This window comes from Natator depressus, chromosome 2, assembly GCF_965152275.1.
Source record: "Natator depressus isolate rNatDep1 chromosome 2, rNatDep2.hap1, whole genome shotgun sequence".
Lineage (NCBI taxonomy): Eukaryota > Metazoa > Chordata > Testudines > Cheloniidae > Natator > Natator depressus.
The window spans coordinates 162,326,918-162,350,932 of record NC_134235.1 but is presented as its reverse complement, the minus strand read 5'-3'; the positions used below and the strand labels follow the sequence as shown (position 1 = coordinate 162,350,932).

Genomic DNA, 24,015 nt, shown 5'->3' with positions numbered 1-24,015 from the left:
GTTTATGGCTCTTGGGTAGCAGATAGAATACCCCTGGTCGGGGTTTCAGGGGTGTGTGATTACCACTACAAAAGGTTTCTCTCCCCCCGCCCCCCGCTCTCCTGCTGGTAACAGCTCACCTTAAGCGATCATTCTGGTTACAGTGTGTATGGTAACACCCATTGTTTCATCTTCTCTATGTATATAAATCTCCCCACTGTATTTTCCACTGAATGCATCCGATGAAGTGAGCTGTAGCTCACGAAAGCTTATGCTCAAATAAATTGGTTAGTCTCTAAGGTGCCACAAGGTACTCCTTTTCTTTTTGCGAATACAGACGAACATGGCTGCTACTCTGAAACCTGTCACTATCTAAAATAGTTCATCCAGCTCTAAACAGGCCAAATTCCTTCAGAACTTCTGCTCGGGTTAAAGATTTGCTGAAGCATGATTTCCCAAACTGTGGTTCGTGTACTGCTGGTGGTAAGTGAGCTTGCTGCCCTTGGTACACTCTAACAAGATGGTTGTTCCCTTTTAAGTGGTGGCAGGGACTGGGCCCAGCCAATCCCTATTCTATGGCATTGCCTCTTTAAGGAAGCAGGTGTTCAAGGGAGCAGCAGACTAGCTGCGGGATGGGACCAGGTGTTAATCAGATAGCTACACCTAACATGATAAAACCCAGCTGTTAGGTGACTCCCCATTGGAAAGAGAGGGAAAGCAGCCTGGAGAGGAGAATTACTGGAGAGTGACTCCCTGGAACAAAAATAGAAAAGGAGTACTTGTGGCACCTTAGAGACTAACCAATTTATTTGAGCATAAGCTTTCGTGAGCTACAGCTCACTTCATCGGATGCATACTGTGGAAAATACAAAAGATGTTTTTATACGCACAAACCATAGGAGCCCAAACCAGGAGGGAGACTGGTTGGCTGGCTAGGGAAGCCTGACTGAATCATACCAAAGCCCCATAAAGGAAGGCTACCATGCCCCAGAAACAAGGGGAAGTAGTATGTTAAGGACCAAGGGAAGCTCCATGGAATAGGGCTGGAACCTGGATATTGGTGGGATGGAGAAGCTTGCTTCAATCATAGCATGTCCCAGGAAGGAGGGCTGTGGAATCCCTCTAACCTAGAGGGAAGAGCCGAGTCCATGGACCAGGGCAGGAGGACCTGTGGGAAAGGCTCTCTAGAGGCACCAGAGCTCTGCAGGGGTACTGGCAGAGCTCCCAGTCTCAGAAAGATCTAGAGGGGAAACTAGGAACCGGAAGCCTTGGAACAAAACTGAAGTCGAAGCTGCCTGGGTAAAGCCCTCCCACCTCTCCACCTATCCCCTGAGCCTCTTCCCCTTTTACACATTCAGCCCCCCCACACACCAGAGGCAGCCCTCTGCCCTTTTACACACACACACACACACACACACACACACCCACCCCCAACCACCCAAAAGAAAAGAAAAACCAGAGAAAGACCCATCCGCTCCAGAATAACCAATAGCCCAGTGGTTAATGCACTCACCTGGTATGTGGGAGAAGTTCAAGTACCTGGTGTGAATCAGGGAGAGTAGAGAACTGAAGCTAGGACTCCCACATTGGAGTGAGTGCCTTGACCACCAGGCTCATGCTCTCTGGTTGTGACCAGAAATTCCATCCTGGACCTAAGAAATCTTTCCTAATGAAAGCGGTCTCAAAACTGGTACGTTCCCATGAAATATTTCAGTTTTCACAAGTGAGCATTTTGTGATACAAACATTTTGTTTAAGAATTCCAACCAGCACTGAACCTGTTCACTGTTGAAGGTCTTTTGCTCTGCAGTTACTGGATAAGATTGCACTTTTCATAGGTTTACAGAGTAGTGCATGAGCAGGTCATAATACCAGAGAGACTAGCATGTAACCTGACGTAGTAATTTAGTATTAACAGTTGTTTACAATTTCATAGTGTTATAAAAGCATTAAGCTAGGTTATTTTCGCACTGTAAAAAGGGGGAGGTGCAGCAGTTAAATGAAATGTCAGAAGCCACACAATCTGTGGGAGAGTCAGGATTAGAATGCTGACATTTCTGGTTCCTAGTCCTTTGCTCAGTCCATGCTCCCTATACAAACAGTATGATTACAATATGTATCCATGTTAGCATGCAAGTTCACTTGCAAACTAAATACCAACTAAATTTACCCTGATTATTTCAATTTTAGCAGAAAACCTAGAAGTGGGTTTGAGACATGACTTGACAGTTTCTATTCATCTGCTGCAGCATAAGGAACACTGTTTTTGTGTCCACCAAAATTGGCCTTTACTTACTAATTGATAGCATATTATTAATTTTTATCAAATATCGGCCTTATTGTTCAAGGGGCCCTTAAAGCAGCCACTGACATTATAGAACACCCTCCATTGAACCACAATTGTTAAATATGTTGGAGTAGTTTGCGGGACTCAAAGTAGTTCAGGCAGACAAATATCATGTGCCAAGTAAGTCTTCAGGTGATCACTGATAGTAACAAATGAGAGAAATAGTTGGAATTACTGCAGAGCGTACCCAGAGGAGATCAGAATCCTTAATCTGCTGGAGCACAATGAAGGTACGAAACAATGAAGAACACAAGTTACAGAGGGCGGATATCTAAATAGAGCCCATGTATGGGCCTTTTCAGATAGCATAATGCCGAAGCAGAAATACTGAATATTTGTGCTGAACCACTCGCAGGCTTACAACGTACCAGTTACGTGGGACAAAATATTTCCAGTGCTGTCCCACGTAGAGAGCATAGCACTTTGAACATTATTTCCAAGAAATCTCAGAAGGTTGAGGCCAAGGAGCAAGTGTACATTACGCATGGGCACACAGTGACAATGGTTCTGAGAATCATAAAAGTATCATGATGGAAGGTGACTAAGCTAATACCCAAGACAAATCAGAATGTATTTATTTATGGTATTCCCAATGTCATCACACTAGTGTTATAGATTCACTTGATTATATTAAATCGACATTAGGAAAACAGGAGTAGATAGGGGGTGGAGGGGAAAGAAGCGAAGCGTAGCGTTTACCTACGGAGAGTATCAGGAGACTTCTTGACCTAGGAAAAGGGCTTCTGGCATCAGAAAGTGAGGCTTCCCAGGTCTTCAACATAATCAAGATCCTAACTATCTCAGGGCTTGTCTCCATTACCTGCTGGATCGACAGGCAGGGAATCAATCCAGCAGGGGTCAATTTATCGCGTCTAGACCACCAAGTGCTCTCCCATCGACTCCGGCACTCCAGCAGGGTGAGAGGCACAGGCAGAGTCGACAGGAAAGTGTCAGCTGTCGACTTACTGCAGTGAAGACACTGCAGTAAGTAGATTTAAGTACATCGACTTCAGCTACGTTATTCACTTAGCTGAAGTTGCATAACTTAGATCGACCTCCCCGCCCCCAGTGTAGCCCAGGCCTCACTGAGCACTATTAAGCATTAACAGGTTTACATTCTAATTCTGCGACATGAGCCTGAGAAGACAGTAACTTTTTGGAAGAAGTTCTACATCTGGTTACAAAGAAGGATATTTACTGATGGCTTCACAGAATGCCATTTAAATCAAGTCTGTCAAGGAGTTTGGATGAGACAAGGAAGCTTTAGTTAGACTGCAGGTAAGGCAGTCTGAGGTGAACAAAAAATGGAATTTATTGGCCACAAATGGTGTGCGTGTGCACATTCACGCAGAAATACCAAGTGCATACAGCGTGCAGGATATCTGTTTGCGGCAATCTCTCTCTAGGAGTATGTTCAACCCCTAACACATAGCACAGGTTTTAGGGAACCAAATTTAAAACCTGAAAAGGGTAGGCTCAGATTATAAAAAAATTCAAGAACGTAAACTACTTTTGAAAACTTAACGTAGTCTCGGAGGTTGGCAGATCACGGAATTCAAATCTTGCTGATCTTGACAAATAAATGGAGAAACTAAATTTCCAGCATTTTTTAGGAAAGTTAACAATTCTATTGTACATTGTTAACGGTGCCTTATTATTGTATTGACTGTGAAGGTTAACGGTTGCAGTAAACTAACCGCACTTAGGGCTGGTTTTCAGGAAGTGCTGAGCACTCTACTACAATTGAAGCTGTTAAAAGCAGTTACTAGTTGGCACTTAATGTGAGCCCTTCCATAATTAATATAATTAAGTTTGTACAGAACCCAACTCTCTACAGCAGGGGTGGGCAAACTTTTTGGCCCGAGGGCCACATTGGCATTGTGAAACTATGGAGGGCCGGGTAGGGACATCTGTGCCTCTCCAAATGGTCTGGCCCCCGCCCCCTATCTGCCTCCTCCCACTTCCCACCCCCTGACTGCCCCACTCAGAACCCCCGACACATCCAACCCCCCCCGCTCCTTGTCCCCTGAGCGCCCCCTCACCCCTAGCCCCCCACCAGGACTCTACTCCCTATCCAACCCCCCCTGCTCCCTGACTCCCCCCCCCAAACTTCTGCCCCATCCTACCACCCTCTGCTCTCTGTCCCCTGACTGCTCCCTGGAACCTCCTGCCCCTTATCTAATCCCCCCACTCCCTTACCATGCTGCTCAGAACAGCAGGCCAGAGCACTGGCAGAGCAGCGCAGCGAGCCTGCGAGGGAGGGGGGACTGCAGGGGAGGGACTGGAGGCTAGCCTCCCATGCCAGGAGCTCAGGGTCCAGGCAGGACTTTACCGTGGGCTGGATGTGTATTTGTCTAAACCATAACCTGATCCTGGTTATACTCCAGGAACTCTCAAAAGTCACAACTAACCTCATTAATAGGGACAAGAAATAAAGCTGTTATGGGACTTTTCATACGAGAAACAATTACACAAGCGATATGAAAAATTTCACTTTTGTTTTGGCGTTATGACATGAATTCAGGGTTCTCTTTTTCTGGTAAAAGTTGACATATAACATGCAAAGCAGGTAAGAATGTCACTCCCATCGCCAATCTATATGTATCCACTCTTCCAGAAGAATGAGTACTCTGAAGCTAGGTCCTGGCAAGGAATAGCTTTTAAACTAGATTTGTAATACAATATTACAAGCGTTTTAGTACTTAAAAAGACATGTTTGGTGAAAAACTTGGAGCAGCTGCGCAAATGGAGAAACTGTATTACTAAAGGAGCTCCTCGTCTTCTTCATTCAGAGCTCATAAAACAGTTTGCAAAGAGGAGGATACAAATAATTAAATGTTTTCAACTTTCACATTACCAGGTGCAGAAACAAATGTAGAAGTCACGTTTCTTCAGAACATACACTTCAAGGGTTCACTTCCCAGCATCTTAACCAGACCTAATTCCACCCCATTCCTTACCTTGGTGATTTAAAGAGATGCGATTAGATGGTTCTTGGAATCCTGGATCCACCAGATCTCTCCGAGTGTGAGCTGAAGTCTGATCTACATTATCCTAAAAACACAAACAGCAGAAAATCTGATCAAAATATGGATTTTGTATTCTCCATAATCTAAGATACTAGGAGCTAAGGCAATTTGATTTAAGAGCTGAAGAATGTTTTCTTCATAGTGTTGTGCTATAAAATTCTTAGGAGCTTCACAGCTTTGTCATCTATAATTCCAAGGATGGTTGTTTAGGATTTGTAGTTCCTTAACCAGAACAGTCCAGACAAATAGATTCAGTCGCTACTAGCAAACCCTAAAGGAATAAGAGATTCAATTTAGATATTCATCCAAAAGTCCAGATATTAATCCAGACCTCAATTCTGGCAACCTCACAAGATCAGGCTTGAAAAGCTTTAATGCTTTTGCTGGGTCAAGAAATACCATAACTTCTTGTAAGCCTTCTGTACTTCTGCCTAAAACCAAGCCTCGCAGGGAACAGGAAAAAGGAGGGAATCAAAAAAATAGAATTAACTTTATTTGGTTTACTAAAGTCAGCATTTGAAGGAAAATTAGAGTAGATTCATATTTTGCCTCAACCATTTTATCAATGTGTAAACACCTAACATTTCTAGTTTGTTGAAACATTCCAGATTGAGAGTTAATTTACATTCTAGTATTCTAGGGTAAGAATGGTCTATAGCTCATGACAAGAATTTAGACCATGCCTCCTTAGAGGATGTTTCTAACAGCAAAAGGCCACTTCAGTTCTAAAATGAGTGCCAGTTAATATTAGAAGTCTCAGACTTGCTGCTTGAAAGACTTAAGTCAGTATGTATGAAATCTACCAATTCAAAGGTTTCTAGGTATTGACAACTCAAGAAATGCCAACGGCTTCATAGAATGCTGCAGTTTTACATGTAAAAGTGGAGTTTTAAAATACCACTATCTAGTTGTATAATGTTCCAAACCCTACAAAATGATACAGTACAAGTTAAGATCTTGATATCCACGCCTTCATACTGGCCACACGTACACACCCAGACCTTCCATCTTTTCTGCTTATCTTCACGTGACTCCTCTTGTGTCACTTGTGCCACCTTATTTTGAATTCAAACTAGTTCTCTTAGTCTCATCCTAAAACCACAAGAACTTTCCTGCTGACATGAAATCCTATTTACCTGTCTCTTTTCTGCACTTGTTAATCCTTCTATTTTAACATTTCAGTGTAATTAACTAATGTAATGTGTATTGCCTTTAGAACGGTGGTGCTTTCACTGCAATGCATGCAGTTTTCCTTTCTACGTGTATGAAAGGCAAGATCATGGCTATTTCCCCAAAACCTTAGCATAGTGTCTTTGGGAGGCGGGTGAAGCGGGGCTCCGAGGGTAGGGTCAGACAGACAAATTATCTTACATTAATGCAGAAACCCCGACTCTATCCTGAAAGGAGTTTGAACCAAGAACTCACACCAATGAAGTGAGCTGTAGCTCACGAAAGCTTATGCTCAAATAAATTTGTTAGTCTAAGGTGCCACAAGTCCTCCTTTTCTTTTTTCTGAAATTAACTGCAACTCAGCTATTCCAAACCCAGTACTGTATCAGGCTTAAGCTCTAAACATCTCAGACAGAGAATAAAGCAGAATGATCTTCCATACTGTACAGTGTAATAATGTTCAGAACTCTAGTGTGTGTTCCACCCCACCGAACATCAGACTTCAATTTTCAGCTGGTGGCTAGATGCATGTGTGACACTGTTGCCAACAGGCAAACTCATTACAATCAATATATCACTTTCACGGTATTTATCCATGAAAAGGTAGCATGTGAGGTCTCTACTGAAAGCTTATAACTTACCAGTACTCCTAATCATTGTGAGATGTGTACATGGTTAAAATTTAAAGAACATGTAACCGTACCAAAAACTAACTCCAAGACCATAAGCCAGGCATAGTCACCAGGGAGCCATAAGTCTTGGTGAAGGCCCATTCAAGGGGGAGGGAGTTGTCACCACTCCCCAGTGAGGTAATGCAAGGCTCAATTGTCTACCCCTTCCCCATCCCAGCACATTCAATGGAAAACCATCAAAGACAGCTGCAAACAATCAAAATCACTTGGAGGTAAAATGGAACATTGTAACAGACAGGAGATCGCAGTGCCTGTGAATAAAGACAAAAGATTCATTTTCAGTATATCATAGGGTGGGGAGAGGCACTCTGGATCCATTCACTGAGGAGACATCTTGTTGAGCGGGAGCGTTTCATGAAAAACTGGAGGTTCCTGGGAAGCCAGCCAGTTCTGCAACAGACTGAACTTTGGCAGGGGGAAACCTGCTTTTATTGGATAGGAAAGGTATCTATAAAAGTGTAGGCCCTAATTTGCATTTTACGATTTTGATTTGTATTGCAACCATTTGTTTCCATCACATTCTCTTGTTTCTAATGGCATCTCTAGTCTATTTTAAATAAACCTTCTTTGTGTTGTAAATACTCATAAGTGCAGTGCCTTAAGGTCAACCTGGGGTCCATTGCACCTTTGAGGGCAGAGGACCTGGGATTTCTGAGTAGCCAAGTGTCAGGGGCTGGATATCACAGGGGAACACTTTAAGGGGACTCGGTGACTGGGATGCACCTTTTGTTAACCTACAAGGCAAAGACAGGGCTAGCATAACCCAGTGGAAACTGCATGACTGACCAACAGGCTGATGGTGTTAGGGAGGTAAAACCCAGCTACCACGTGCAAGACTCCCTCTTCATCATAGAATATCAGGGTTGGAAGGGACCTCAGGAGATCATTTTGTCCAACCCCCTGCTCAAAGCAGGACCAATCCTCAATTTTTGCCCCCACTTGCTGGAGACAGGGGATAAAAAGGTGGCTCTCAGTCCTGGGTACTCCAAGAACTGTCCCAGCATAGCAGGAATATAAAATATTGACAGATTAAAAGTCTTCTGAAATAGCACAGGTCATGTTTCAAGAAGTACAAGGGTGCTAATTCTAGTTCCCATGCAACAATTTAAGTTCAGATGGCATGTCAGTCTTGCATGCAGCTGCAGACAGTCTTCTCATCTTGAAGCTCACATGCTTAACTAGTAAAACCGAACAAGGAAAGGTAGTTACACCAGAAGTCATTTTATTTGCAAGTAGGCCTTAAAGTGTTTTCATTGTGCCACCAAAAACCAAGTAAAATGTTTGCTAGAAAGGAGACAAATACAATACAATGTGGTTACAAAATACAACAGCTGTATACAGAGGGTCTTTTATCTTTGAATCCCTGACAGTACTAAATGGAACAGTTTTACTGTAGAAGATCTAACTTTAAAAAGCTGTGGCCTGGGGTTGCCTGAAAGTCTGTAACTTAGCACTTAAATAAGCTTAAAAATAATTTCCACTGACTTACAGAAAAAAATGCCATCCTCTCTGAGGCAACCTTTGAGTTCTTCAGGAAGGTGCTTAAACCACAAGCCTTCCTCATCGACTCCAACTTAAAGATACGGTAAAATTTATCAGAAGTAGAGGTTTCAAACACTGGAGGTGTACAGTGACTGTCTTTGCAGATGTCCTAGTTTGCTTCAACACTGGGCATTCCTTCCTGTATCTTCCATAAAAACATTTGTTCCACATTTTTCTCATGAAAGCATGCCCTGGGCAAGGATTTCCTTAAGGTATTTAAAGCCAGGGCAATACACAGTAAAGTGACAGACTTTCATAAACCACACCACCTGTTAAAGCAACGCAGGCAGCAGAGAAAAGGTAACTACTATGCTGTTATAAAAAAAACTCATGATAGTTTCACATGACCCTCCAGGATCTATTTATGTAAGTTGATCAAAGACAAACAATGGCATGTTGCCAACTGCAGTAGAAATCAGACTGGACACTGGAACAAGGTTAAAGGTTATATAATTGTTCCGAGTCACCGTACAGCCAATGAAGTTTTACTGTTTTGTGCAACCTACACACTAAGTTTGTCAGCAATGTAGACACCTGCTTTCTTCCATCACTCCTTCCCCCAGCTCAATCCACACTTACAATAAATCACGTTTTCTACCTATTTTTATTCTTCTCCCCTCTACCAAGTAAGTGCTTTCATCCTGAAATTAAAATATGCTCTCTGACTTGACTTATTACAATATCAAACCACAACAGTATTTTTAGAAGCTAGCTTAGGCATCAGCCCCTATAAACTTACTTGCATGAAGTATTTTGTATGTCATACAGCATCTGTGACTCTAAGGTTGATTAATCAAGTGACTAGATCACTGGGTCTACTGGAAGCGTATGAAGCAATGTTTATTTTTAATAGTGTCTCCTACAGCAGTTAGCACTTTGTGAAGACAAACAAAACAGATTTAACAGATTAGATTTCAATGCCATTTTGCAAACTTCAGTATTGCATGACACAATACAGTGGCTGTATCATACTTCAACAGGGCACAATCAGAGGCAAAGACAGTATTCTCTGTACACTAACAGCCAAAATCTGGGATTAGCTGACAATGCAGAATTATCAGATACTTCATAGCATTATACCAGTTATCCAACTTTAAACTACTAAAATTACTAGCTATTTGGGCTAGCATGGCAACAATTTCTGTTATCAAAAGAAAAAAATTAAACCAGACATTTCAAACAGAGGATCAGTCAACCTTACTCATTAGTAGCTGCGCTGTCTGCATACATTTTTTCTTTAAATCACTTTCTGTGGTTTCAAGTGTTACAGTTCCTATTCCATAATGAGTTAAACTGCAAATAACGATAGATATTAAGAGGCAACAGCTTTATTAAGATAAAGAAAACAAAAAGTTACACTTCCCTCCAGTTTTAATCCATGGATTATATTTTTGCACACTAGTAGTTTCCACGGAATAGCTATCCTGTTGCATAGTAGACTAGGTTATTTTCCCCCCATGCTCCTTTCATAAAGCATTGCTAGTCCCTTGGACTAATCCTATGATCAGATGGATTGGCAGAAAGGAGAAATAACCAATCCAAATAGCTTTGAAACCACTATACCTGCTCCCACACTCACCTTTGATGTAGTCCTATTGCACTACTCTTGTGTGTCAATTAGGTAATAAGCATATTATGTTAGCTTTAAAAGACAAACAAAAATAGGGTCTTCTGAAGACCACTTTGTACTGTTCTTTACTTTCCAGATCAAGGAGCTTCTGCATGCAAGTTGATGATGGACAGTGAACTATGCAACATTTACACTAACAAGAACAATTCATTTCTGCTGGGTGAAGTAGGTAAATAGGAGTAAAAAACCCAACAAAAACCTTCCTCTTTAAGCCATCCCCACCAAATCAGTTTTACAGCTAGATTTGTATGTTAAATGTCACATTTAAGGTGGGTCCAACTAAAGTTTCACATTCTATGCTAACTTGCTCCTATCTGTTCATCTGTAGCTTTTGACCTTCACTGCTATCAAAGAGAGTGACTGTCATATAGACTTGTGGTTAACCAAGTGAAAGTAGATTTTCCTGTTGAATGCTCAGTGAGCTGGTGCTCCAATATCTGAACAATACAAAGTGCTATTGAATCCACTCAAGATTTATCACTATATTTCTATTTGGGGGAGTTCAAGCCAGTTTCCCCACAATGAGGGCTACCATAAGCCGACCCAAACCTAAGCCCAGTCCCAAATCAAAATCACAAGGTTTGGGTCAGTGTTTGATTAACATGTTCCTTCCTAGAAAGGTTTTTAAAGCTATTGGAGAACATGCACAGCTGTTGAGGAGCCCAAGGTCCCTTACCAAGCACCAACTGGCAATCTGTTTAGCACAATACACTCTGGGGCTTACCCAACAGCAGATGCCCCAGGCCATGAAAAACCATTTGAATTCACAGGCAACAGGGATTCCCAAGAGAAGGTAGAACTGCTACTCAGAGACAGGGCTGTGGAGAAGGAAGGGGTCTGCCAAAGCTCAGGTTCACAAAAACATCCAAATATATAGATTCTCATCTAGAGGTTTCAGGTTTCTTTCTTCACAATTCATATTACTTCACTCTTCTCCCTACGTTCCGTTCTGAGCATAAACCAGCCAAATTTTCTCCATGGCCCAGCTCTTTGCATTTTATGAAAAATGGAATGCCAAGAAAAAATTGAAGGCTTTGCCTACATACCCAGCAGATGACCCCCAAGGTGGATTTTAGCTTAATTGTAAGGAGCTCCCCGACTCGCTTAAAAATGCATTGCAAGACTAACTTTGCAACTCAATATCCTGTGAGTAGTTTTCCTGCCTCTAAACTGTTTTGTCATCTGACTGAGAATCAACCGCAAGGGTGAGCCTCCTCTGTCAAATAAGCAAGGTTCAATGCAGAATTTTTACATTCTTGTTCAGAGTTTTGACACCCAAGAACTTTAAAACCCCTTTTTAAAACTGCCAAAAGACAGTCACTGTAATAAAAAAAGATCAAATCACAGGAGACTGAAGTGGTCTGCCTTTACAGTACATACTATAATAACTGTTGGTCAGAACCCTAGAGGCCTGGGCGAAATAAACCAACACTGGATTGTTTAGTTAAGATAGCATTCAAGTGAAGCTCAAAGGATGGAAACCCCTTGACAGAAAACTTCAGTCCAGCAAGAGAGCTGCTTTTTTGGGGTGGAGGGTGGGGGTGTGTTGGACGAGCTCTAATCCTCATCTGCAATGGTGGCACCTGGATCCTACATATCCAAATGCCTTGAATAGGAATACCATTCCTATCCCTCCATTCAATAAGCATTTCTTGGTAGAGCATCCTATAGAAAGGTATTGGATTTATACTCTATACGGTTGAACTGAAAAGACCGATTTTCACCACTGGCAAGAGAAAGAATCAGATTTGCTTTACAGAACATTAAGAAAGTTAAGTGATTTGTTTTCATCCTGGTACTACACTGAACTCTGGCTGCTGCAATGAGAGTACTCTTATCCCAGAAGGTACCACCAGGAACAGTAAATCGCTCTCCTTTACAAAAAGTTGTCTTTCAAATCAGTCTCAAGGAAAAAACTGTTCTAGTCAGAAGTGGATTAGAAAGTTTCTCAAGTACGCAGACCCTTAAATGATCTAGAATTCAGTAAGAGCAGTATGCTACAAGTTGAAATACAGTTTTCCCTCAACTAACCCAGAAGCCAATATACTGCAGCAGCTGAAAAATTTTACCCTTGTGCTTTGGAAGCACACATACAGCACGATTATAGAGTCAGCTTCATGGTTTTTTTTTTTTGTTTTTTTTTTGCAGTAAGGGCATCCAGCATTGCAATATCTGTAAAACTGAGTAGGATTACTCTAAATGGAACTCTTGTCAGCTAATCTGATCCACAAAAATCCAGCTGTCAAAGAATCAAGATGCCTTACAAGTCTACAAAAACAAGAAAACCACAAAACACCAACACGTTAAATCATAATGGTATTCTATAGTAGTGCTTGGTGGCTGAGGCTACAGAGTGCTATCGTAGACGAGATGCGACACATCAGGGTTACCATCTTCAAATAATTCTGTAAAAAGAGTACAACTGACAGACTTAGAAGTTTTAAAAGCCTCATTCTATATTTAATGAGTCTAAAAACCACAGTGGCTGCCTGGATTGAGAGAGTTTGAAAGCAAAATAAAATTTTGCAATATAAAAAACTGAGTATGTAAGATGCGCCATGAAGATTAGTGTTTGCTAGAACTGACTCCAGGTAGGAGGCATTTATAAAAAGGCAGCGCTATTTATTTTCCGGTGCACCAGCTTTAACTCTGTAAGCTAGGTTCCATTCCATTTCTCACGAAAGGCAGTTGACTGGAGGAAAAAGTTTCATTATGAAACTCCACGAGTTTTGGTACACGTTTTTCAGTAAGTAGGAAAGTATGTGCTTAAATGGAAGTTTTGTCTCTTGTTTGAGGAGGACCAATAGATCTTAGGAATGCTTGTTCAGACTCTACTTAGTTGCAAGTCAGACACAAAGATAGGCTCCGTCTCTAAGAACCTGCCAGTGAGGTAACTTCCAAAGCTATAAACTATTGCCAATTCCAAGCTATTAAGATTGGCTCTGGAAAAAGGTTACTGAAGAGAACTATTTCTCCCAGACAGAAAAGCTTGACAGCAACAGGTCAACAGAATGGGGAAAATCTGAGCTTTGCTACTACAAGAAACATATCAGGTAAGCCGAGGTAGGTTTCCATAGTATTCTGTTAAAAAGATCCGTCAAACTGGGGGATACTATTTGCAGTTGTCCATTAACATGGACTGAGCGAAATTTGAAGTTTAATAGCATACAATTATTTGCAAGTTAGCTAAAAAAAAAAACAATATGCAGAATCACTCAAGTATTACCAACAGTAGTTACCCTCCCCATGTCAAATATTGCATTGGATGATGCCTGTGTAGTGACAGAAAACGTACGAGTTTTATTACATGGCTGTTTTTCAAATTTCTCTTTAAATGTAGTGTAGGGAAGTGCTGGGCCTTTGCTTGGAAAGCTTTGATATACAACAGATACAGCAAGTTTTTCCAAACAGTCCTGGCTTGTTTGGTAGTGTCAGACTTTCAGGATTCAATCCAGTTGTATTCCCTTCTGAGAGTTCAAGGGTTGCAGGTATGAACAGTCTCTCTTCTACCCTGGCACATGGGATGCAAATCAGCAACAAAATCAGCCTGCCAACACTCCGAGGCCTATGTACACTGGGGAAGTTTCTTCAAAAGTTCTAACTTGTTTTAAAAAAAAAACTGGCACAAGCAGCTGAGAGCTGATTTAAGAGACGGAGCCTTTTACACAGAGTGGTTGGGTTAGACACCTTGGAGCTACTGTGATGCAGAATGGGCTGATCAATCATCCCTCCACCCTGGCATCACTGCCTATAGTTCTGTAGTAAGACAGCAAGCAGAGGGCAGGTACTAAGAATCTTGGATTTGGTGTACAGATTTTGAAAGTGTTCTTGCAGAAAGCATAAAAGGAGAAGCTCTACAACTGTCTTGTACTGAGTCTAGCTCAGTTCAGGCTAACAATGCAGAAGATTAGCCTTCTTGGCAGGCTCAGTGCTTGACAAGATGACTTTGTGGACAACAGCCCTTCAGGTTGCTGGCTTTAACTTAATAGGACTCTCCTGAGGAAAAGGCGCTGTATTTACTGTGGGAACCATCAATTCCCATATGAACATTATTCTGGCTAGGAATAAGTTTTTTTGGTATCTAGACTTTAACACCACAATTCTCATAAATGAGCAGAACAATATTCTCTCTCTTCCTGCCTAGGTTTGTGCTTGAAATCAAGAGTCCAAAGCGTTGATAAACAAGGATGACCTTTAAGGGTTGGTAAAAGAGCCACTTGATGTTCGGTGAAGGCTATCGAGTTCATAGACAACAAAAGACGTCTCATATCCCCACTGCAGGAGATCCCCCAGTCTCCATCTTGACCTTTACGAATCTCAGAGGTCTGTTGAGGAACTTTGCATCCAAAGCTTCTCTGCTGCTGCCCCTCCCCGCTTCAACTTTTAGATGACAGGCAAAACATAAGCCTCAATATCTCCTAAGCCTGGATATCTCCCACCCAGGAAGTTATCTATAGACTGATTTCCTCAATTGCAGCAATTCAGAATAAGCATCCATCCTTGTGTCTACCCCCCACCCCCTTCCTGGGAGTTGGGTAAGTGATGAATTTGGTCCAGGAGTGGTTGCCTCACTTGATCAAACATTTGTTCCTAGTTATCTTGACAACTCATCTTTCCATGGAGATAAGGAGCCAGTTAACTGCCAGCAGAGCAATCTGTCCTAAGGCCCATTCTTTACCTCAGGGATGCTTATAATTCAGGCACCGTGTTTGCAGTTCAGTATGGAATGACTGTAAAAAGTCAAAGCTCCTAATACACATGAACATTTTGTATCGTCTGATAAAGAAATCTTTGTGGGAAAGGGGAACAATAAGAAGTTTAAGATCTCATAAATTTGCTGACCCCAAGCCCCAGAAAAAGTAATTGCATAACTCATTAAAAAAAACACACTAACTTATCTACACTAAACTATGCCAGTTAATCCTTCCTATAAATAGCAGTTGGATACAAACCATTGTACCATCTCTCAAACAGAACACTGTACTCAGGCACTTGACAAATGGCTTGGTTCCAAGCTTCTAAACTGAATCACTGAGGCAAACTATGCAAAGAAAAAGTTGTGAGCAAAGAAAGCAATGTATATATACAGATATATTTTTAATTAACCCCTTGTAAAACAAACTGCATTGAGTTATTTCACGAGCAGACATAAAAACTTAAGTTTTTATGGTGCAACGCAGTTTTATATATGCTAGAAATTTAGAACTATAAAGTGTTAAAAATTTTCATCAGGTGTTTTCTTCATCTTAGTTTTCAATCCCATTTGGCCTTAAAAGGGTTCAAAGCTGGGTTTGCTCTCCCATCTACCTCATTTCCCATTTCAAATTAGAGCCATTCTGTACAGAGTCAGTACGTTAAACTGAAGTTACTGATGCACCAAGTTCTAGGACAATAATTTTAGAACATGCTATGACACACTAGCAACCAGAGCAAAATTCAAGATTGTACAGTGGTCTGCAGGAAAGAAAGTGTTCACCTTGTAAAAGAAGAATTACCTATGCAGAATCCTACAGTTTTTACTGGAGATTTCAGATCATCCAAACAATATAAACGTTTGTAAAGATGAATGAAAGCCACCATGTACTGTAATGTCTCCATTCCTTTAATAGAATGGAAGAAGAGACTATAACTATAGGACTATTTACTATGATAAAGTCACGCAGCCACCTCAGCAAATGTGCTTTTTACATGTTTTTCTCAAATTCATTCTCTGTATATTTTTACTGTTTGCATCTGGTCTTGGAAGAAACCAGACCCAGGAGCAGGAACTTCACGGCATAGATTATTACATGCTTATGTTGCTGTCTTGTTACCTACAAGCAACTTCTCATTGGGGGTGGGGGGGGAAGCGGTGGGGCGGGAGGGAGGAGGGGGAATGATTCCCCCCCCCAGTAATGTTTATTTTAGACTTTCTTTACATGTTAGTGAAATAAAAAGTCTCTTGCTGCTGCTAACTCATGTCAGCTATTTCTTCATTTGCATACTGACTTCAAAAAACTTCTGGGTTTCTGACGTTGAATCTGGAGCTTGACTTCTTCTAGGATGTGGGAATCCTTCTGTAATGCATTCTGAAGGCCTTCTTCTGAAGAGAATCCAACCCAGCAAAAGCCTTTTTGAAATCCTGTTTATTTATCAAATGGCAACATGCAGTTTCTTACAGTCCCAAACTGAGCAAAATAGTCTCAGAGTTCCTCGCTGTGAGACATGCCCATCCCTCCTTCAAAAACACACCCACCCCTACCTCAAGGGCAGCGCAGGCTGCCCTGTGATACATGTCCCGGTCCACCCACGAGCAATGGCAGGGCGGGGTGGAGCTATGCAATGAAGCCGGCCGCCCCGCTGGAGTCCCCTCTGCAGGGCGGACAGGGGATTCCATGGCCAGTCGGGCTCGCTCCTCACACCATCCAGTGACTAGATGTAGGCAGTTCTACCGAAGATTCTGCAGCAGGAAGATTACTTTCACAGATCATAATCATTATTTAGTTACTGTTCTCTGTACCCAAAAATTCTCAGAAGCTCAATAATTTGCATTTAAATGGTAACTGATTACACAAGTTACAATTTGTTTCAGAAAAACCTTGTGAAACAATTGGAGGCTTTTCAAACTGGCATCCTTGCCTTTAGCAAGTAAATTTTCCAACTGGCAACCATCTCTCAAGTTCATTGAAGTATTTTCTAGAATATGTGGTACAGCATGGCCAGAGGGCAGCAGGAGAGTGTTAGAAGGGAGCCTTATTCTCTGTAGGGGGAAGAAAGTTTGCTATAAATTAAAGCACCTGAAGCCAATGAAAGCACCTGATACAAACCCCCTGCTTCAAACGGACAAGAGGAGGAACTGAAGCAGAGTGGATTGGTGTTGGAGCAGAGAGCTGTTTGGAGGGAAGCAGAGGAGAGTTTGAAGAAGTGCTGCGGTGAGCTAAGAAGACCGAGACCCTAGGTAATGGGACACCTGGTCTGTGCAGAGGGAGGGCAGGAAGCCCCACAAGCTGAAGGGCAGGAGAGGGAAGTAGCCCAGGGGAAGGAACCGCTAGTTCAAGTGGTTTGCCGCTATCCCTAGGGCCCCTGGACTGGGATTCGGAGTAGAGGGTGGGCCCAAGTCCCTCCCTCTCCACTCCCCTCCTCTAGGACACTAGTGGGGCAGTTAAATACCCCAGTTCAAGGGCAAGAAACAGTGCCCTGAACACCCGCCCCCCCCAAGAAAACACAAGACCCATCATAGTAGTGCTGGCAGTTTGATGCACGTGGTGTCAACAGTGGGATCTACATGCTGGGGACTTAAACCAGGGTTAGCCAAAACCCTCTCGTCCCTAAGATGGACGACATAGTCAAGGCCTTAATACAAGCCACTGCAGCCCAGCAGGAGGCTACCCAGGTCCAAGCAACCGCCCAACAGGAGGTGACTCAGATGCAGCAGGAGACTAATCGTCTGTTGATGAGTCAGGCTGCCCAGGACCGAGCCGTGCTGCAAGAGCGGGTGAACCAGATGAAGGCCCTTATGGAGCTGAACCACAGCTGCGACAGGACCCAGACCATACGAGCCAGCCACTGCCTACAGAAAATGACACAGGAGGATGATGTGGAGGCATTCTCCCTGGCTTTTGAAAGAGCAGCCCTGCGAGAGGCCTGGCCCCAAGATCAGTGGTCTGGTATCCTCGCCCTGTTCCTGTGTGGGGAGGCCCAGAAGGTCTACTACGATATGGCCTAGGAGACTGCAGCAGATTACCCCCAGCTGAAGGCAGAGATCCTGGCCAGATCCAGAGTAACGACGGCATTGTGAGCCCAGAGGTTCCATGAGTGGCAGTATACAGAGGACAAGACACCCCGATCGCAATTGTTTGACATGATCCACCTGACCCGGAAATGGCTGTGCCCTGAGGCCCTCAGCTCTCAGAAGCCATTCCTTTAAGAAACCCCACATCCAAGGCAATAGCAAAAGAACTACTCCAGGTTTTTTGCCAGAGTGGGCATCCCTAAGGAGATCCTGACAGACCAAGGAACCCCTTTCATGTCAAAATTAATGAAAGACTTACGTACCCTACTCTGCATCCAGGCCACACGGACCTCAGTCTACCATCCACAAACAGATGGACTGGCCAAGCGGTTTAACCATACTCTTAAAAGTATGATCCGGAAGGAAAAGACTAGGATACCCTTCTACCGTATCTAATGTTTGCTATACAGGAAGTCCCCCAGGTGTCCACTGGTTTCTCTCCCTTTGAACTACTATACGGACGCCACCCAGGCAGAATATTAGATATTGCCAAGGAAGATTGGCAAGAACAACCCAACTCAGGAAAGAATGTCACTGAGCACGTGACACAGATGAGAGAGCGAATAACTCGAGTAACCCCTATAGTACGAGAACATTTGGAAAAAAAGCACGAGACACCCAGCAGACGTATTACAACCGTCGGGCGAAAGTATGGAGATTTCAGCCGGGGGAACGGGTGATGGTGCTAGTGTCAACAGCAGAAAGCAAACTCCTAGCCAGCTGACATGGACCATATGAGATAGTGGAAGCCACTGGGGAGGTGGACTATAAGGTCAGACACTGAAGGCCAGAGCAAATCTACCACATCAACTTACTGAAGCCCTGGCATGACAGAGAGACGTGCCTGGTCATTCAGGGAGCTCCACCCCAGACAGATGACCCACAGGGGCAGGTGAAGATATCTCCTGAGTTAACTCCAGAACAACAAACAGAGGTCATTGATATGATCCAATGGAACCAGGTCGTGTTCTGTACACAGTTGGGCTGTACGACACTGGTCCAACATCATATTGTCACCAGTCCCAGAGTAAGGGTGACGATAAACCGTACCAAATACCGGAAACTAAAAGGGAAGAAATTAGGACAGAAGTGAAGATGATGCTGGAACTCGGGGTTATTGAAGAATCCCACAGTCAGTGGTCCAGCCCTATCGTCCTAGTCCCCAAGCCTGATGGCACCCTGAGGTTTTGCAACGACTTCCAGAAGTTGAATGAAGTACCCCAATTTGATGCCTATCCGATACCACGCATTGACGAGCTAGTTGATCACTTAGGCAAGGCCCGATACCTAACCACTCTGGATCTGACCAAACAATATTGGCAAATTCCCCTGGCCGAGAATGCCAAGGAAAAGACTGCCTTCTCTATACCCGATGGCCTGTTCCAATACACTGTCCTCCCTTTCAGACTCCATAGGGCCCCTGCAACATTCCAATGACTTATGGACAAATTGCTGCGACCCCACGCCAAGTATGCCGCCGCCTATCTAGACGACATAGTCATCCATAGCCCTGACTGGGAAACGCACCTAGGAAAAGTAGAAGCGGTGCTAGACACCCCGCGGAAGGCCGGCCTCACTGCCAACCGTCTCAAGTGTGTGATAGGACTAGCTGAGGCCAGATACCTCGGGTATGTAGTAGGAAGAGGTTTGGTGAAACCCCAGTGGAACAAAGTGGAAGAAATACAAGGTTGGCCTCGACCAGTCCACAAAAAGCAGGTCAGAGCATTTCTAGGGATAGTAGGATACTATCGGAGATTCATCCCTCATTTCACCACAAGAGCAGGACCATTGATGGATTTGATAAAGGTTCAGGGCCTTTATCAAAGTGGACTGATAGTAAAGTGGACTGATGTGGCAGAAGGAGCATTTGCAGATTTAAGGACAGCCCTTTCTTTGCTGCCATCCAGTACTCATAGTCCCAGACTTCAAGAAGGAATTCATCCTACAAACAGATGCCTCGGAGGTAGGGCTAGGAGCCGTCCTTTCGCAGATGGTAGGGGAGGAGGAACACCCGATCTTGTACCTCAGCCGGAAACTCCTCCCCAGGGAACAAAAGTATGCCGTCATTGAAAAGGAATGTCAGGCAGTAAAATGGGCTATGCAGACTCTCTGCTACTGCCTACTGGGGTGGCGATTTACCCTTGTGACAGACCATGCCCCACTCCAGTGGATGCACAGAAACAAGGAGAAAAATGCAAGAGTGACTAGGTGGTTCCTATCCCTGCAGCCTTTCCACTTCCGGGTACGCCACAGGGCCGGAAGCCAACACGGCAACGCTGATGGTCTATCACAACAGCACAGCCTCTCGACCCGAGTAGCCCAACCCTATGGAGTTGAGCAGGGGGGCGGGATATATGATACAGCATGATCAGAGGGCAGCAGGAGAGTGTTAGAAGGGAGACTTATTCCCTGTAGAGGGAAGAAAGTTTGCTATAGTTTAAAGCACCTGAAGCCAGTCACCTGATAAACCCCCCCTGCTTCAGACAAGAGGAGGAGCTGAAACAGAGTAGTTTGGTGTTGGAGCAGAGAGCAGTTTGGAGGGAAGCAGAGGAGAGTTTGGAGAAGTGCTGCGGTGGGCTAAGAAGACCAAGACCCTAGGTAAAGGGACACCTGGTTTGTGCAGAGGGAGGGCAGGAAGCCCCACAAGCTGAAGGGCAGGAGAGGGAAGTAGCCCAGGGGAAGGAACCGCTAGTTCAAGTGGTTTACTGCTGTCCCTAGGGCCCCTGGGCTGGGATCCAGAGTAGAGGACGGGCCTGGGTCCCTTCCTTTCTACTCCCCTCCGATAGGACACTGGTGGGGAAGTTAATACTCCAGTTCAAGGGCAAGAAATGGTGCCCTGAACCCCCTCCCCACCAAGAAGAGAAAGCATGAGACCCATCATAGTAGTGCCAGCAGTTTGCCACAAATAGTATTCTGCTGTGAACAGCCATGGTCTATTGGACACCTTTGAAACAAGGGTACTGAAATACTTCAGAAAGTACATTTCACCATTTGTGCAGAAGAAACTACAATAGGACTTTGAATATTGTATAAACCCTCCAAACACTAGGCTATGTTAAGATTTCAACAGCTCAAAGGACTCCCACAGTTATCAGTATGTTTTTGGAGAAGACATATTGACAGAGTCTTGCACGCCAGAAGATTACAAAATGTAGTGCTACATTTAAAAAAAAAAGGGGGGGGGGGAGGGGAGGGCGGGGGTGTCTTCAACCAATGACTCAAACTTCAACTGGCGTGCAAAGCCCTGTCAGAAGACTGCCAAGCTTTTCAAGAAATACCAATGACATACACTAAGAAACTTCTATTTCTCGTATAGCACATTTAATTTATTTGGCTGTATTAGCTATCACACTGCAGGAAAGTTTTTGCTGCCAGTACACCACAAACAAACTTTTGTCTAATGAATTTGTACCATGCCTGCTTGTAGGGAAGTCAGGGTTTATTATACTTCATTTTCTTGACTTTGAGTTAAGCCTTCTGATAAAGAGATAGGTTTGTGGAGTAAAATTACTGAAAACAGCTCTAGTTGAGATTACAAATCAGAAAGCATGGAGGTCAAAAAGATTAACTGAGGGGTGGACAAAATTGAGAAAAAGAAAAGGGGCAACCCATCCATTGGATGCTACTGTACCAAAAATCTATGTTCTTATTTTAATCTTTGTTGAAATTAAGTGTGGTTCTTTACCTGGGAGTTCATACATAAGATGGATATTCAGATTCCATACTTTTGACCCATTCCTCTCCAACAAGGAAGCACTACGATATGGCCCAAGACGACAGTGGCTATTGAGCTCCTGAGCTGCTAGTAAATCCTCCCACAGATATAAAACTATTACCAGCTGGCAGTAGGTTGTGTATGGGGATATACAAGACTCTAAGGAAAACAGATGGCAGGAGATGCCCTTTTAGGCACTTACTGCTTTTGGCTATGGACCAAAAATAGGGTAAATACTGTCAGTTACATTTTTCTGATACAAAGTCAAAGCACATTATTTCAGTTGTATTCAGTTTGAAACCATCTGCCATGTCAATTTCTAAAGTAGTTACAGGTAAAACAATTCCATTGTAAGCATATATTGACCCAGCACATTTTACAAAAAAGAAGAAGGACAGCAATGTTTGATCCAGACTAATATGGATTGCCAGTATTTGCTTGTTGGATAATGCTGGGGGGGGGGGGGAGTGTGAGATGCAAAACTTATGCAAGGCATAGCTGTCTGATAAAGGAAGATGTACTCCCCTTCCCCCCAACCACTTCTCTTCAGGTGTGTATATGTATATATTTATATTTTAAAATATGCATATACACAGGGCTACTGATGAAAGCAGCTATCATGCTGACGCGTGTCACCCATAACTATTCTAGTTCAATTTAAGACTGCAAACCAAGGCCCAAGTCTGCAAGGGTAGTTAGGCGCCCAACTCCCATTGATTTCAATAGCAGTTAGGTGCCTAAATACCCTTGAGGATCTGGGCCCAAGGACTCTGCCAGCACTGTGAAGTAAGAGGGGTCATTATATTTAAAAAAAAAAAAAAAGACTAGACACCAAATTGTACAAGATTCGTTCATAACTGATTCAGCAATTCCTGACTTTAGCAGACAAAATAAAATGACAAAATACATTGAGTTAAACAGATTTAATATTTTGCTTCAAGAACATTTTGCAATATGAAGTAACCAAATTCTGTTTACATATAGAACTACTACATCCTTCTCTAAGAAGTTTTTTCTATCAAATCTAGACTAAAAAAATCTCATGAGGTCAGAGTTCTAAGAACTGTTTTCATCCAACTTAACTCACTAAATGAATTTGGAACAGCAGGTGGCCCATCCAATTCATGCAGAAAGAACCCAGTTAGTGTGCAATGTTTTACATTGTCAAGTTCTAATTTTAGAACATTCTTTTAGCCAACAGGGAATTTGTTTACACTATCTCAGAACACACTCTAAGGAAGGTTGTACATGCTATTTAGACTATCTCTGGCATCAGATGTCAATATTGATTCTTTTAATTCCTTCTCCAGTTTTCCCCTCTGTTTCTTCAACTGCAGCTCCTATTAGCGGGCCTGTGAGGCTAAACATATTTGGAGGAGTATGCAAAAGGTGATACAATTCAAAATTGCTCATTTTGTGCAAACGTTGACAGTAATCACGGCAGCATAAAAGAAAACTGATTACAAAGTTGTTATCTCTGCTTTTTAGTTTTCATAGCATGATCACCAACTGATCTTTATCTCATTTTGAGTGTCAAAAACAAACTGCTCGGGAATCAAGCTTATGTTGAAGCGCTACCAAGAGACCTCCGGAACAGGGTACTTCCATTATTGTTATGTTCAGACGACAATGGCATTTGAAATCTCTCACATCAAGGAATAATTCAACAACTTTCTATTCTTTCATTTTAGAAGAAAAGTTGAATTCCGCAGCACATTTGATCTAGAGTCCAAATAAACGTCTGATTTTCAGTACTTCAGGAGGAGCACTAATCTTTTCTTCCTTGCTACTTTACAATCTTTGACAAGATTTACAGCTCACTTACTAAACATGTTTTCTTTATTTCAGGCTATTCCATTGTTTGTTTCATATTCTTTCCTTCAGCCTTAGTCATGATGAGTCAAATCCACACTCTTGTTTGATAAATTACTAAAACACTAGATCACCAGCTTGCAGTATTTCCAAAACATTTAAGTTTGCCATTGTGTTCCAACTGTTCATTATGGGCCTGACCTGAAGTCTACTGAACACAAGGAGAGTCTTTCCATTGACTTCAATAGACTTTGGATCAGGCCTTAGGGGGTAGGGATAGCTCAGTGGTTTGAACATTGGCCTGCTAAACCCAGGGTTGTGAGTTCAAT

At 42.9% G+C, this 24,015-nt stretch overlaps 1 protein-coding gene and 1 pseudogene across 1 annotated transcript in view; both read right to left on the bottom strand.

Annotated features, from left to right (window-relative positions):
- Positions 1 to 24,015, bottom strand: part of GRB10 (growth factor receptor bound protein 10) — a 206,293-nt gene that overhangs the window by 117,303 nt on the left and 64,975 nt on the right. Inside the window, exon 3 of the mRNA XM_074945240.1 lies at positions 5,286 to 5,379. Coding sequence (XP_074801341.1) covers positions 5,286 to 5,379 — 94 coding nt within the window. The remainder of the gene's footprint in view (positions 1 to 5,285; positions 5,380 to 24,015) is intronic.
- On the bottom strand, positions 16,361 to 16,600 carry LOC141983485 (SRA stem-loop-interacting RNA-binding protein, mitochondrial-like; annotated as a pseudogene).